This window comes from Mobula birostris, chromosome 6 (assembly GCF_030028105.1).
Source record: "Mobula birostris isolate sMobBir1 chromosome 6, sMobBir1.hap1, whole genome shotgun sequence".
Lineage (NCBI taxonomy): Eukaryota > Metazoa > Chordata > Chondrichthyes > Myliobatiformes > Myliobatidae > Mobula > Mobula birostris.
Window position 1 is genome coordinate 194,855,025 of NC_092375.1, and position 17,068 is coordinate 194,872,092.

The 17,068-nt window shown below is 42.5% G+C and overlaps 1 protein-coding gene across 4 annotated transcripts in view; it reads left to right on the forward strand.

Annotated features, from left to right (window-relative positions):
• The window catches only part of LOC140199673 (solute carrier family 35 member F5-like), a 146,424-nt gene that overhangs the window by 95,991 nt on the left and 33,365 nt on the right, over window positions 1-17,068 (forward strand). For all 4 annotated transcript variants that reach the window (XR_011886463.1, XM_072262138.1, XM_072262136.1 and 1 more), the window contains 2 exons: window positions 4,386-4,545; window positions 16,898-16,988. Coding sequence is in view for 3 of the 4 variants with exons in the window: in XM_072262138.1 (XP_072118239.1) it covers window positions 4,386-4,545; window positions 16,898-16,988 (251 nt within the window). In the remaining variant the exon portion in view is untranslated. The remainder of the gene's footprint in view (window positions 1-4,385; window positions 4,546-16,897; window positions 16,989-17,068) is intronic.

The window sequence follows — 17,068 nt, forward strand, 5'->3', positions numbered from 1 at the left end:
ATCGCTGGAGTCTGTGGTAGAGCATTCCACAAATTCACTACTCTCTGGCCAAAAAAAAATTCCTCCTTACCACTGTTCTAAAAGGTTGCCCCTCATTCTTGAGGCAATGTTGTCTAGATCTGGATTGTTGTTTGTCCATCGTCGACGTCAATGAGAACCTCGGCACCAGATGGTGTTGAGACTAGCGCGTGATTTGGACTTAAGTGAGGGAGAGTTGCGCAGCGTCAGCCTCACTCTCTCTTCCCAATTCCCATCTGGATCCAGTGGCAAGACAGAGTCAAGACGGCTGGAGATGGGACTAGGCGCAGTGGATGACCAGGACATCTTCTGTGTCTTGTCCTGCTCTACACATTCCACGACGCTTGCAGAGACCGCCTTCTTGACTGTTGGACCTTCCATTGGTCTCACCTGCTCAATCCGCCGGATTCTGTCTTCACATGCTGGGATAGACAACTCCCTATCTCACCGAGGGTTTGAGACCCGTCAGCTATCCTCACCTGGTTTAGCTGGCTTGTCGAAGCCGTTGCCCGGGGTGTGGCCGCTGTCGCATGCAAACAGCTACGGGGAGCCACAGGTGAGAGCTGAGTGCCAGGTGGGGACCAAAGGTGGACTAACCGCCTTGAAAAGGACGCAACATGTTCCCCCACCAGAGGTGCTACCCCTCCCTGACACCCCATACACCCCAATCTGGATACCCCCAGCATAGAAAACATCCTCTCCAAATTCACCATATTAGTCCTTTAAACATTTAGTTAAGGGTAGTTAAGAAAGCTTATGGGGTGTTAGCTTTCATAAGTCGAGGGATAGAATTTAAGAGTCACGAGGTAATGATGCAGCTCTATAAAACTCTGGTTAGGCTACTTGGAGTACTGTGTCCAGTTCTGGTCGCCTCACCGTAGGAAGGATGTGGGAGCATTGGAAAGGGTACAGAGGAGATTTACCAGGATGCTGCCTGGTTTAGAGAGTATGGATTATGATCAGAGATTAAGGGAGCTAGGGCTTTACTCTTTGGAGAGAAGGAGGATGAGAGGAGACATGATAGAGGTATACAAGGTATTAAGAGTAATAGATAGAGTGGGTAGCCAGCGCCTCTTCCCTAGGGCACCACTGCTCAATACAAGGGGACATGGCTTTAAGGTAAGGGGTGGAAAGTTCAAGGGGGATATTAGAGGGAGGTATTTTACTCAGAGAGTGGTTGGTGCGTGGAATACACTGCCTGGATCAATGGTGGAGGCAAATGTGGGCAGAAGGGCCTGTACTGTGCTATACTATTCTATGTTCTAGGTTATGTTCTATGTTCTATTTGGTAGCTTTCAATGAGACTCCCCCCCCCCCCACCCCACCCCCGCATTCTTCTAAATTCCAGTGAGTATAGTTCCAAAGCTGCCAAACACTTCTCATATGTTAACCCCTTCATTAGAACATAGAATAGTACAGCACATTACAGGCCCTTCAGCCCACAATGTTGTGCCGACCCTCAAACCCTGCCTCCCATATAACGCCCCACCTTAAATTCCTCCATATACCTGTCTAGTAGTCTCTTAAATTCCCAGAATCATCCTTCTCAACTTCCTCTGGACTCTCTCCAATGACAACACATCCTGTCTGAGAAATGGGGCCCAAAACTGTTGACAATACCCCAGGTATGGCCTGACTAGTGTCTTAGTGTCTTATGGAGTGTTATCTCCTTGCTTTTATATTCTATTCCCCTTGAAATAATGCCAATATTGCATTTGCCTTCTTTACCTCAGACACAACCTGTAAATTTTCTGGGAGTCTTGCACGAGGACTCCCAAGTCCCTCTGCTTCTCTGATATTTGAATTTTCTCCCCATTTAGATAATAGTTTACACTATTGTTCTTTTTACCAAAATCCATTATTATACATTTCCCAACACTGTATTCCATCTGCCACTTTTTATGCCCATTCTTCCAATTTGACCGTCCTGCTGCAATTGCATTTCTTCTTCAGCAGTACCTACCCCTCCACTTATCTTCGTATCATCTGCAAACTTTGCCACAGAGCCATCAATTCTATTATCTAAATCATTGACAAACAATGTGAAAAGTTGCGGTCCCAGTGCTAACCCCTGAGGAACACCACTAGTCACTGGCAGCCAGCCAGAAAAGGCCTCCATTATTCCCACTCGCTGCCTCCTGGCTGTCAGCCATTCCTCTCTCCATGCCAGTATGCCAGTATCTTTCCTGTAATGCTATAGGACGTTATCTTGTTAAGCAGCCTCATGTGGCACCTTATCGATTGCCTTCAGAAAATCCAAGTAAGTGACATCCTCTTCCTCTCCTTTGTCCACCCTGCTTGTTACTTCGTCGAAGAACTCTAACAGATTTGTCAAACAGGATTTCCCTTCACAGAAACCATGTTGACTTTGACTTATTTTATCATTAGTGTCTAAGTATCCCGGAACCTCATCCTTTATAAAGGACTCCAACACTTTCCCAACCACTGAGGTCAGGCTAACTAGCCTATAATTATCTTTCTTTTGCCTTCCTCCCTTCTTAAAGAGTGGAGTGATATTTGCAATTTTCCAGCCTTCCGGGACCATGCCAGATCCAAGTGATTCTTGAAAGATCATAACCAATGCATCCGTTATCTCTTCAGTAACCTCTCTCAGGACTTTGGGATGTAATCCATGTGGTCCAGGTGTCTTATCCACCTTAAGACCTTTGAGTTTGCCTAGCACTTTTTCTTTTGTAATAGAAATATCACTCACTCCTGCTCCCTGACATTTACAGACCTCTGGCATACTGCTTATGGAAGGCTGATGCAAAGGACTCATTAAGTTCATCCCAAACAAGAGAAAATCTGCAGATGCTAGAAATCCAAGCAACACACAAAAAAGTGCTGGAGGAACTCAGCAGACCATACAGCTTCTAGGAAAAGAGCTACCTTATATGCCCTTTCCTTCCTTTTATGCGCTCCCTAACTTCCTTTGTCAGCCACGATTGCCTACCCCTGCCATTCGAGAACAGCTTCTTCTGTGGGACATACCTATCCTGCGCCTTGTGAACTATTCCCAGAAACTTCAGCCATCTCTGCTGTGCTGTCGTCCTCACCAGTATCCTCCTTCAATCCACCTGGGCAAGCTCCTCTCCCATGCCTCTGTAATTCCCTTTATTCCATTGCAGAACTGATACATGTGACTTGTCCCTTTCCCTCACAAATTGCGGTACGAATTCAATCAATTATGATCACTGCCCCCAAAGTGCTCCTTTACTCCCTAGTAAGATCTGTGTTATTACACAGCACCCAATCTAAGATGGCCTTTTCCCTAGTTGGTGCAAGCACAATCTGCTGTAAAAAGCCATCTTGTAGGCACTTAACAAATTCCCTCTCCTGCAATCCGACACCAACCTGATTTTCCCAATTCCCCTGTATATTGAAGTCCCCCATTACAATTGCGACATTACCTTTATTACATGCCCTTTCCAGCTCCCTTTGCAAACTCAACCCCACATCTTGGCTACTATTTGGAGGCCTAGATATGTTTCCCATAATGATTTTTTTACCCTTGCAGTTTCTTAACTTCACCCACAAAGATTCAGCATTCTGTGAACCAATGTCACCCCTTTCTATGCCTTCATGCCTTTCCTTTTGATGGAAAGTATATCCCTTGATGTTAAGCTCCTAAATATGGCCGCCTTTCAACTATGATTCAGTGATGCCCACATTGTCATACTGACCAATCTCCGTGTTTTTGCCGAAGGCACTTGAGACATTTTCGCTACGGAGAACAGTTCAGGCAATGATTGTGGAAAAGTATTTCTACTTTATATAGGCTGTGTATTTATCATATCATTCCTGCTTTTACTATATGTTACTGTTATTTTAGGTTTTATGTGTTATTTGGCATGATTTTTTAGGTTATTTTTTGGGTCTGCGAATGCTCACAAAATTTTCCCATATAAATAAATGGTAATTGCTTCTTCACTTTACGACATTCCGGCATATGAACCATTTGATAGGAACGCTCTACCTTCGGATGGCGGGGGAGACCTGTAAATAAGTTATGGTATTAAGTTTGGTGAACTCAGGTATCCATTATGGTGCCATGCTTGAATAGAAAATGTAACAAGGCTAACATCATAATTTCATACATCACCCTAATTTTCTTGCTCTTTTGAAAACTGATTTTTTTAAAATCAAGGCAGAATCAAAATTATCCTTGATTTGTTTGCTAAATTTGAACCTTTGGATGCAGCTCATTGCTGAAAATCTGGGATTACTTAATTTAAAGCTGGATATATAAAATCGTAGGTAAGAAAAAGAATAAGTATCTTCAGACTTTAGCATTTGCTAATGTTTCTAACCTAGAAATAGTTGTTCTGAATTTAACTTTTTCTTTATTCTGCCTTTTTTCTATACAGGGTTTGTTGGACTCTTTAATCTCCTGCTACTGTGGCCTGGGTTTTTCCTTCTTCATTATACAGGATTTGAGGCATTTGAATTTCCAACCAGAACTGTGTGGATGTACATCCTTATTAATGGCCTTATAGGAACAGTTTTGTCGGAATTTCTCTGGTTATGGTATGATTTTTGTTACAGCTTATTTTTGAATTGTTAAGACATGTTCACTTGAAGGAAAATGATAAGGAAATTCTATAAACGTTATCAAGTGTTTCCTAGTATTCCACATCACAGTCATAGAATCAAGCACAGAATCAGGCCATTCTGCCCATTGAATCCAGCGAAACCATTTAAGTGCCCATTCCCATTAACCTGCACCGGTTCTATAGCCCTCCATAGCCCTATCATCCATTGCCTATCTAAACTTCTCCTAAATGTTGAAAGCGAGCTCGCATGCACCACTTGCGTTGGCAGCTCGTTCCATACTCACACGACCCTCTGAGTGAAGAAGTTTCTCCATATGTTCCCCTTTTGCCTTTCACCCTTAATTCAATAAATATGAATGAAGTAAACCCGTACAATAGTTTTATAATTCTTTATTTCCAAAGATGGTTATTATTTATAATGCAGTTGGTAATAATGGACATAATTTTTTTGAAGTTTTTAGTCACTTTCAAAATTTGGGAATTACAATTACTTTTGTATGGAAAGTCAGCAATTAATGTTTAGCTACGTGTATCTGGTGATATCTCTACCATAATCCTATAATTCATTGCAATGATATGTCAGAGAGATCTTTATAGACAATAGGTGCAGAAGTAGACCATTCGGCCCTTCGAGCCTGCACCACCATTCTGAGATCATGGCTGATCATCTACTATCAATACCCGGTTCCTGCCTTGTCCCCATAACCCTTGATTCCCCTATCCATAAGATAAGTATCTAGCTCCTTCTTGAAAGCATCCAGAGAATTGGCCTCCACTGCCTTCTGAGGCAGAGCGTTCCACACCTCCACAACTCTCTGGGAGAAGAAGTTCCTCCTCAACTCTGTCCTAAATAACCTACCCCTTATTCTTAAACCATGGCCTCTGGTACTGGACTCTCCCAGCATCTGGAACATATTTCCTACCTCTATCTTGTCCCACCCCTTAATAATCTTATATGTCTCAATCAGATCCCCCCTCAATCTCCTTAATTCCAGAGTGTACAAGCCGAGTCTCTGTAACCTCTCTGCGTAAGACAGTCCAGACATCCCAGGAATTAACCTAGTGAACCTACGCTGCACCTCTTCCACAGCCAGGATGTCCTTCCTTAACCCTGGAGACCAAATCTGCACACAATACTCCAGGTGTGGTCTTACCAGGGCCCTGTACAAATGCAAAAGGATTTCCTTGCTCTTGTACTCAATTCCCTTTGTAATAAAGGCCAGCATTCCATTAGCTTTCTTCACTGCCTGCTGCACTTGCTCATTCACCTTCAGAGACTGATGAACAAGTACTCCTAGATCTCTTTGTATTTCTCCCTTACCTAGCTCCACACCGTTCAGATAATAATCTGCCTTCCTGTTCTTGCTCCCAAAGTGAGCACACCTCACCCTTATTCACATTAAACGCCATCTGCCAAGTTTCTGCCCACTCACCCAGCCTATCCAAGTCACCTTGAATTCTCCTAACATCCTCATCACATGTCACACTGCCACCCAGCTTAGTATCATCAGCAAACTTGCTGATGTTATTCACAATGTCTTCCTCATTGACATAAATCGTAAACAGCTGTGGTCCCAATACCGAGCCCTGTGGCACCCCACTAGTCACCACCTGCCATTCCGAGAAACACCCATTCACTGCTACCCTTTGCTTTCTATCTGCCAACCAGTTTTCTATCCATGTCAATATCCTCCCCCCAATGCCATGAGCTCTGATTTTACCCACCAATCTCCTATGTAGTACCTTATCAAATGCCTTCTGAAGGTCAAGGTACACCACATCCACTGGATCTCCTGCATCTATCTTCCTGGTTACATCCTCGAAAAACTCCAATAGATTAGTCAAGCATGATTTGCCCTTGGTAAATCCATGCTGGCTCAGCCCAATCCTATCACTGCTATCAAGATATGCCACTATTTCATCTTTAATAATGGACTCTAGCATCTTCCCTACTACTGATGTTAGGCTGACAGGGTGATAGTTCTCTGTTTTCTCCCTCCCTCCTTTCTTAAAAAGTGGGATAACATTAGCCATTCACCAATCCTCAGGAACTGATCCCGAATCTAAGGAACATTGGAAAATGATCACCAATGCATCTGCAATTTCCAGAGCCACCTCCTTTAGTACCCTAGGATGCAGACCATCTGCACCTGGGGATCTGTTAGCCTTCAGTCCCATCAGTCTACTCATCACCGTTTCCTTCCTAATGTCAATCTGTTTCAGTTCCTCTGTTACCCTATGTCCTTAACCCATCCATGCATCTGGGAGATTGCTTGTATCTTCCCTAGTGAAGACAGATCCAAAGTACTTTAATTTGATCACAGGCATGTGGAACCTTGCTTATTGGTCTCCAAATTGTGTTTGCCTTCATATGCATCAGACTATCCCTCTGGACAGCACATTTAAGATTATATCCCCTTTCCCTGTTACACAGCTGCCACCAGTGGTACAGGTCAGCAGTGTTGATGAAACATAAATGAGATCTATTTGGTTTCCAAGATAAGACTGTGCTGGCAGTGCTGCTACAAGCAATTCTCCCTACCATTTCAACAGATTACATCTGGTGAGCGTTCAGTATTCCAGATAGGTCAGCAAAGATATTATTGTATTACTGGCAGGTAAATGTATATAGCAAGAGGGTAAAGTAATTCTCACTATGGAGTCTTGGTTGTTCTGCTAAAGCTCTACGATTTGCACTTGCATAAATGTCTCGGCAGTGCAATGGCTGTAGCAATCAACTGTTTAGCATTTTAATTGATCAGCTTCATTATCATTCCATTTTTCCATTTTGCCTCCCAGCATCTCATCATAAACTCTAGCTTTTTCTATGTGGCCTGAGTCTTTGTGCAACTACCCAAATCTCTATGGCATTCCTCTAGTTAACGAGTGGTAATTGAGCTGTTCAGGTAAAGCTTCAAAGTATGCTCTTACTTCAGGAACTTTATCTTTGTTCTTTATTTTATAGCTTTTTCTTCTCTCTCAGAAGTCCTGACCTGAATTTTAAATAGCTGCTACATGGGTTTACAAGTTTGAGAAAGTGACAGTGCATCTGGAAGCTCTACCCTAGGAATTTCCATATCCCGACTGGTGTTTTAGTCCGTGTGTAATCAGTATCATCAGAGAGGTAGAGATCAATTTTAGTTGATCAGTTAGAGCTTTTTAGTATGAATTTGAAATACAAGATGAAGGTCTGGAACATTGACAAGGACATCTGGCACAGATGTCTCAACCTCACAGTGGCTTCCAAGATGGCTTTTAAAAACATCATGTGTGTCATGTTGTAAGGTGTAAACATAACAGATTAGTTTGAAAATTCTATAGATACCACAGATTTAGAGCTCTTTATCTAATCGGATTTCCCAATGTGTCAGTGATATTGTGTTTCTTTTAGCTGAGGTCTATGATAAACAACAACGTAAAGGTGCAGTTCCACTGGAGATCAGGAATCACCAAAGGGTTGCAAATCACAAGATGCTAAACTCTTCACCCGTAGAGTACAGGCAAGGATAAAGTACAGGCTTCATTAATTGTTCAGTCTTGCAGCCAGCCAGCCACAAAAGCCAAATGGCTGCTTACTTACCAAAGCAGGCTATAATGTTAATTTTATCTGCAAAGAAGCCAATCTGTAGTTTTATAAAGTCCCTGGAAATTTGTTGCTCAGAACCCTTCCCATTAGTTATCAGTTTAAGGATAAAATCACCTTTGTTTCTTAATTCTAAGCAGTATAATTAGACCTAGATTATTACAAAACGTCTGCTCTCTCCAGTAGTAGTGATGCTGCTCCCATTCCTTTATTCTCTTCCTTATCTGTGTATTTAGGAATAATTAGAGCAACATTTCGCTGGCCACTTCAGTAGATACAACTGTATACCTGTTCATCTATGGAAATTTCTAATCAGCTAATTATGCAGCAGCAACTCAAGGAACACATTGCCGCCAACACACAATTCAAGAAGCGAGCTGGTAAACTGTGGACATATGAAAACAGAGCCTCCAACTACAGGAAACAGCTCAATTACATCCTTGTAAGAACAAAGTGGCGTAATTGTGTGATCAACACAGAAGCCTACGGCACCTTCAACTCGATCAGTTCTGATCACAGAGTAGTGTCAATGCAAGTGAGACTGAGCCTGCGGCAACCCAAAGCCACAGGTCCCAAGGAGAAGGCAGACTGGAAGGCATTCTCACAACCTATTCTTCAAGCCCAGTACACAGTGGAGGTGAGAAATCGCTTCGGCCCAATGGAAAGGGGGGGGAGGAAGAGACTGCCACCGACCTCTATCAATGGCTCATAGACGCACACAGATGCAACAAAGAGCTTGCCTACTGTGAAGCGAATCAAGAAGAGTCAGATCTCGAAACATTCTGACGTTGTTGCAGCAAGAAGTGTGGAAGAGGCAAGTTCAAGACAGCAAAGAAGAATCTCTTTGCCACCTACGACCGACTGAAGGAAGAGGAACTAGCTGAGAGGATTAGAGAGATAGAGGCTGCTAATGAAGACAAGCAGCATGGAGAAGCATGGCGCCTAGTCAATGAGATCAGTAGTTGGAAGAAGTCCCCATCAGGTCAAATAAGCTGTAAAACAGCAGAGGACCATGTCCTGACATGGTTTACCCAATTTAAGAACCTGCTGGGAAGCCCTACAACGATCACGGAAGAAGAAGAGGACATACCCACGATACTAACGCAAGTTGACATCGATGACGGCCCATTCACCATTGAGGAACTGAAGAAGGCCAAATATGCACTCAAACAGGGCAGGAGCACTGGACCAGATGGGATATTGCCAGGTGTCCTGAAGAACTGCAACCTGGATGACATCTTGCTGGACATATGTAATACGGCACTGATGAAAGGCGACAAACCAGAACAGTGGTCATTCTCAAACATTATCCCAGTCCCCAAGTCTGGATCCCTCACAAAGACAGGTAACTACCGCGGTATCAGCTTGATCTGCATCTTAGCAAAGTTATACAATCGGATGATCTTGAACAGGATTCGCACCGCCATTGACCCTAAGCTAAGATTCAATCAGAATGGTTTTCGGCAGAAGCTCACAACAGTAGTGCAAATACTTGGTCTCTGTAGGATCATTGAGGAAGTCAAGAAGTACAACCTACCAGCCGTGCTTACTTACATCGATTTTCGCAAAGCTTTTGACTCCATTCACCAAGGTAAAATGCTGAAGATCCTGAAAGCTTACGGAATGCCAGACCATCTACTGAGAGCAACAGAGTCCAGCTATACCAAAACCATGGCGAAAGTTGTATTACCAGACAGAGAAACAGCAGTGTTTGAGCTCCTAGCTGGTGTGCTGCAAGGAGACACTCTGGCACCCTACATCTTTATAATCGTCCTTGATTACGCTCTGCGTCAAGCTACCAAAGATCATGACAAGCTTGGCTTTACCATAAAACCAGGGCGAACCAAAAGGGTCAGACCAGCTACACCCACAGATCTCGATTTTGCAGATGACATAGTCCTGCTCTCTGACCAGATGGAGGAAGCACAGCAGCTACTGACAAAAGTGGAAATTGAGTGCAATAAAGTTGGACTTCACCTAAACGCTGAAAAGACAGAGTACATGGTATTTAACTGCGACAAAGGTACTCTCAGGACCATAAAGAATGATACCATTAAGCAAGTCTTTGACTACAAGTACCTCGGGTCAAGAATGATGAGTTCGGAGAAGGACATAAAGATACGGAAGGCGCTGGTGTGGAGGCCTATGAATGACATGAAGGAAATCTGGAAGTCGAACCTGACCAGAGGGCTTAAAAAGAGGATTTTCATAGCAGTCAGAAAGTCCATTCTCACGTATGGACCCGAGACGTGGACACTCACCAAGACGATGCGAAAGTCTCTAGATGGTTGCTATACACGAATGCTCCGGATGCCTCTTGACATGAGTTGGCAACAGCACATGACGAACTTCGAGCTCTATAACAACCTACCGATGCTCACCACTACAATTGAGGCAGGAAGAGTGCAACTAGCGGGGCACTGTCTACACCACCCAGAGCTACCTGCCAGCCTAGTCATCATATGGGAGCCCAAGCACAGGAGGATGAACTCTGGGCGCCCTCCCAAGACTATGGTCAACACGCTCCTAGAAGACAGCGGCGCGGCTAATGTAGATGAACTGAACACACTGATGAAGGAGAGGGAGAAGTAGAGAGTCCACTGGCCCCCTAGGCCTGAGTCGACGTAGTAGTAACTCAATGCATAAAAACATGCAGACATGGTCAAGGAATTCAGTTGCTGTTTAGACCAAACATCAGAACGGGGAAGAAATGTGATGTAGTCACTTTGACCGTGGAATGATTGTTAGTACCAAATGTGGTGGTTTCAGTATTGCAGAAACTGCTGATCTTTTGGGATTTTCATGCACATCGGTCGCTGGAATTTACAGAGAATGGTGCAAAAGGATCTGGAGCGGCAGTTCTGTGGGCAAAAACACCTTGTTATGAGAGAGGTTGGAGGAGATTGGCTAGACTGGCTGATGCTGACAGGGAGGTGACAGTAACTCAAGTAACCATGCATTACAATAATGTTGTGCAACAGAGCATCTGCAAATGTATAACATGTTGAACCTTGAAGTGGATGGGCTACAGTAGCAGAAGACCATGAAGATAGTCTCAGTGGCCACTTTATTACATATAGGTGGTGCCAAACAAAGTGGTCACTGAGTGTATTTTGATGCTTCACAGGAGCTCTGTCAAGTAAATAAAATTAATACACAAGGGCTTATTAGGGTAGATGATCAATAGTTTAGACCCTTTCCAAGTAGATTATTTTTTTGAAATTCTTAAAGGAGAATCTTAGCAACTGGGCTGAGAAGTGGCAGATGGAGTTCAACCCAGAAAACTGTGAGGTGGTTCATTTTGGTAGGTCAAATAGGGTGGCAGAATATAGTACTAATGGTAAGACTCTTGACAGTGTGGAGGATCAGAGGGATCTTGGGGTCCGAGTCCATAGGACACTCAAAGCTGCTGCATAGGTTGACTGTGTGGTTAAGAAGGCATTCAGTCCATTGGCCTTCATCAACCGTGGGATTGAGTTTAGGAGCCGAGAGGTAATGTTGCAGCAATATAGGACCCTGGTCAGACCACACTTGGAGTACTGTGCTCAGTTCTGGTCACCTCACTACAGGAGGGATGTGGAAACTATAGAAAGGGTGTTGAGGAGATTTACAAAGATGTTGCCTGGATTGGGGGCATGCCTTATGCGAATAGGTTGAGTGAACTCAACCTTTTCTCCTTGGAGCAGCGGAGGTTGAGAGGTGACCTGATAGAGGTGTATAAGATGATGAGAGGCATTGATTGTGTGGATAGTCAGAGGCTTTTTCCCAGGGCTGAAATGGCTTACACAAGGGGGCACAGTTTTAAGGTGTTTGGAAGTAGGTACAGAGGAGATGTCAGGGTTAAGTTTTTTTTATGCAGAGAGGTGAGTGCGTGAAATAGGCTACCGGCAATGGTGATGGAGGCGGATATGATAGGGTCTTTTAAGAGACTCCTGGATAGGTACATGGAGCTTAGAAAAATAGAGGGCAATGGGTAACCCTAGGTAATTTCTGAAGTTCGGCATGTTCGGCAGACTCCCGTCAGTTTCTCTACCAGCAACACAGTGTAACAAGACACTTGGGAATACATACCATACTCTTCACAATGGCCCTGTTTATTATCAGGAGCAAAGATTTAGAACTTATATAGAGTTGACTTTGGGAGAGTCCAAGACCTTCCAAGTTAAACTTTTAAATGTTTTTCCCAAACCGACTGTGCTCACTTTGTGTAAGAGTTACTAGGAGAAAATCCAGCCTGCCTTAGCAGTCCAAATGAAGTGCTTGATGGTTGAAAAAGCCTTGCATTCAGGCTGCCATCTCCTGTGACTGAGCACCACAAAACCTTGTATATTTGCAGCTTCCCTCTTCTGCACGTCAAATGTGTGATAGTTGGAGAACCACATCCGGTTATCCGCCATTCTCTTCTGTTCTTTATTTTCTTTCCTTGCAAGGAGAAAGATAGACAACATCCATGAATGAACGTATTGACAAATAGTGAATAGAAGGATAGTAAGCTGTTGTTGAAAGTGACTGAAAAAGAGGCATTAAGATAAGTTTAATTGTTATTGGTGAATTAACAAATAGGGCTATGAGGAATTGCACAGAAAAGACAAATGCGTATATCTGCAAATTAAATTGGTATGTATGCTGGAGTGTGGTTGAAGGACTGGATTAATACACCCATCAAGGTGGATGGATGTGTTACTGCATACATCTTTGCTGTGATGATTATTATCATTAATCTGTGTTCAGTATTGAATACAGGAGCATAGCACTATTCTTGCTATTTTCCTTTCTTCTAACTCCAGAATCCATTATAGACATAGAAACATAGAAAACCTACAGCACAATACAGGCCCTTTGGCCCACAAAGCTGTACCAAACATGTCCTTACTTTAGAAATTACCTAGGGTTACCCATCGCCCTCTATTTTTCTAAGCTCCATGTACCTACACAGGAGTCTCTTAAAAGACCCTATCGTATTTGCATCCACCACTGTTGCCGGCAGCCCATTCCATGTACTCTCCACTCTCTGCGTTAAAAAAAAATTATCCCTGACATCTCCTCTGTAGCTACATCCAAGCACCTTAAAAACTGTGCCCTCTTGTGCTAGCCAGAGGCTTTTCCATGGGTCTGAAATGGCTATCTACACGATCAATGCCTCTCGTCATCTTATACATTAGACCATAAAGACCATAAAAATATAGGAGCAGGAGTAGGCCATTCGGCCAATCAAGTCTGCTCCACCATTCAATCATGGGTTGATCCAATTCTTCTAGTCATCCCCACTCCCTTGCCTTCTCCCCATACCCTTTGATACCCTGGCTAATCAGGAACCTATCTTTCTCTGCCTTAAATGCAACCAGTGACTTGGCCTCCACAGCCGCTCGTGGCAACAAATTCCACAGATTTACCATCCTCTGACTAAAATAATTTCTCCACATATCTGTTCTAAATGGACGTCCTACAATCCTGAAGTTGTGCCCTTTTCTCCTGGATTCCCCTACCATGAGAAATAATTTTGCCATATCTAATCTGTTCTGGCCTCAGAATATTTCTATGAGATCCCCCCTCATTATACTGAACTCCAGGGAATACAGCCCAAGAGCTGCCAGACGTTCCTCATACGGTAACCCTTTCATTCCTGGAATCATTCTAGTGAATCTTTTCTGAACCCTCTCCAATGTCAGCATATCCTTTCTAAAATAAGGAGCCCAAAACTGCACACAATACTCCAACTGTGGTCTCACGATTGCCTTATAGAGCCTCAACATCACATTCCTGCTGTTATACTCTATACCTCTAGTAATGAATGCCAACATTGCATTTGCCTTCTTCACCACCAATTCGACCTGGCGGTTAACCTTCAGTGTATCCCGCACAAGACTCCCAAGTCCCTTTGCTTCTCTGCATTTTGAACTTTCTCCCCATCCAAATAATAGCCTGCCTGTTTATTTCTTCCACCAAAGTGCATAACTATACACTTTCCAACATTGTATTTTATTTGCCACTCTTTTGCTCATTCTCCTAAACTATCTAAGTCTCTCTGCAGGCTCTCAGTTTCCTCAACACTACCCACTCCAGCACATATCTTTGTATCATCGGCAAATTTAGCCACAAATCCATTAATCCCATAGTCTAAATCATTGACACATTGGCATGTGTCATGAAATGTTAACTTGGCAGCAGCATTTCAATGCAATATATAATAAAGAAGAAAAAATATAAAATAATAAGTAAATCAATATATATTGAATAGTTTAAAAATTGTGCAAAAAACAGAAATAATATATATATATATATTAAAAAGGTGAAGTAGTGTTCAAGGATTCAATGTCCATTTAGGAATCGGATGGCAGAGGGGAAGAAGCTATTTCTGAATCACTGAGTGTGTGCCTTCAGGCTTCTGTACCTCCTACCTGATGGTAACAGTGAGAAAAGTGCATGCCCTGGGTGCTGGAAGTCCTCAATAATGGGCACTGTCTTTCTGAGCCACCGCTCCCTGAAGATGTCCTGGGTACTTTGTAGGCCAGTACCCAAGAAGGAGCTGACTAAATTTACAACCCTCTGCAGCTTCTTTTAGTTCTGTGCAGTAACCCCCACCCCCATACCAGTCAGTGATGCAGCCTGTCAGAATGGTCTTCACGGTACGTCTATAGAAGTTTTTAAGTGTATTTGTTACATACCAAATCTCTTCAAACTCCTAATGAAGTATAGCCGCTGCCTTGCCTTCTTTATAACTGCATCGATATGTTGGGAGCAGGTTAGATCCTCAGAGATCTTGACACCCAGGAACTTGAAACTGCTCACTCTCTCCACTTCTGATCCCTCTATGAGGATTGGTATGTGTTCCTTTATCTTACCCTTATGAAGTCCACAATCAGCTCTTCTGTCTTACTGATAATACGTGGCCTATCAGCGGCATCAACAGAGCTTTACCAAGAGGGATTTCTCGCAGGTCAGCGGTGGTTATTTAAAAAGGGAGCTTCGAGAGCATTTGTCCATTGTACATGGCCTATCATTAGTATTATATACTAGTATTCATTAGTATTATATGTCATGTTTGCAATGTCCCTTAAACACTTAAGTTCTAATGAATTCTTACATGTTGCTGCTTCACCCTTTTAACCTAATTAATAGAAAACCTGGAAATTATTTGTTTACTGAAAAGACTGAAGAAGTTTTGCCATTCAACAGATCATGATTGATAAGATCCGCTGTTTCAATTCCATCTTCTACCTGTTCCCCATACTTTTTGGTTCCTCTGTGATCCAAAAGTCTACCTATCTCAGCCTAAATTATACTCAGTGCCTCATCATCCAAAAATTCACAAAGAAAAAGCCACAGCCAGATTTATTTCCGGACTTACTCTCTGCTACAAGATTCTCCCAACCCTTCTCAATTCCTCATAAACACCTTCTTCAGCTTCTGTAATGGTAGCCAGCCGGTGGTGTAGTAGCACCTGCACTGGAATTTGAGGCAAATGGTCCTGGGTTCGAATCCGGCCGGCTTCTTGCATCCTTTCCAGCTCTTCTGGGTTGAGCATTGAGCTAGCAATTTGGCTTCATAAAAAAGCAGACAAATTCTGAAAAAAAAACAAGGTTGCTGCCCAATGTGCCACAAGGTGAGGGGCAACCCTTTAGAATAGAGGAAAGAAGGAGTTTTCCTTTAGCCTGAGAGTAGTAAATCTGTGGAATGCTCTGCCACACACTGCGGTGGAGGCCGAGTCCATGTGTATATTTAAGGCGGAAGTTGATTGTTTCCTGTTTGGTCAGGGCATCGAAGGATATGGTGAGAAGGCAGGTCTATGAGGTGAGTGGGATCCAGGATCAGCCATGATGGAATAGCAGAGCAGATTCTCTTCCTATGTCTTATGGGCTTAAAAGGCATGGAAAGAAACAACTGATGTAATGGCAACTTGAAGTGAAGCTTTGTGCCTTTCGGAAACCAGCTCTCTGTGATATCTGCTGATCATTATCCTGTTGGTCTGGTTAAATGGATAGTACTCTTGCTTCAGTAGACATTTCAAACTTCAGAGTAAATTTATTATCAAAGTGCATATATGTCACCATATACAACCCTGAGAATCATTTTCTTGTGGGCATCCTCAATAAATCTATAATAGAATAATAACCATAATAGAATCAATGAAAGACCACACCAACGTGAGTGTTCAACCAGATGCAAAAGGCAACAAACTGTGTCAATACAAAAAGAAAGAAATAATAATAATTATAATAATAATGAATAAATAAGCTCTAAGTATCAAAAACATGAGACGAAGTGTCCTGGAAAGTGAGTCCATAGGTTGTGAAGCTATCCCCTTTGGTTCAAGAGTCTGATAGTTGAGGTGTAATAATTTGTAAGGTCAAGCCAACATACACATAATATGACTAATACTTCAGTACAGTACTTTGGGCATGCTACATTGTTGTAAATCACTTTATTCAAAACACTAAATTAAAACCCAATGTTCTAGTGTATGAACTTCTGTTAACAATATTTTAAATGAAAATGATGTCTTTGCCAACATTAATATCTTATGAAATGCCAGACAAATACAAACCAATTGATTTATCATCTAATTTCATTATGTGTTGTTAAATCTATGTACACCATAACTTTAGAATAAGTATTTTATTATATGGAGGTCAGGGAGCATTGTAAGTTAAAGTGTAATTCTGACTTCTAGGGTTAAACAAGAATATAATTCAACCTGTGCAAATCCATAATTTTTATATTTAAAATGAATTTTATTTTTCAGGGGCTGTTTTCTTACATCATCGCTAATTGGTACACTTGCACTAAGCCTCACAATTCCACTTTCCATGATAGCAGACATCTATATGAGAAAGGTAATTCATTCTGTTTTCAATGCATGATCAATACCAGAATCCTATCAAAACATTCACAGTACAGTGGCTAGAAAACAAGT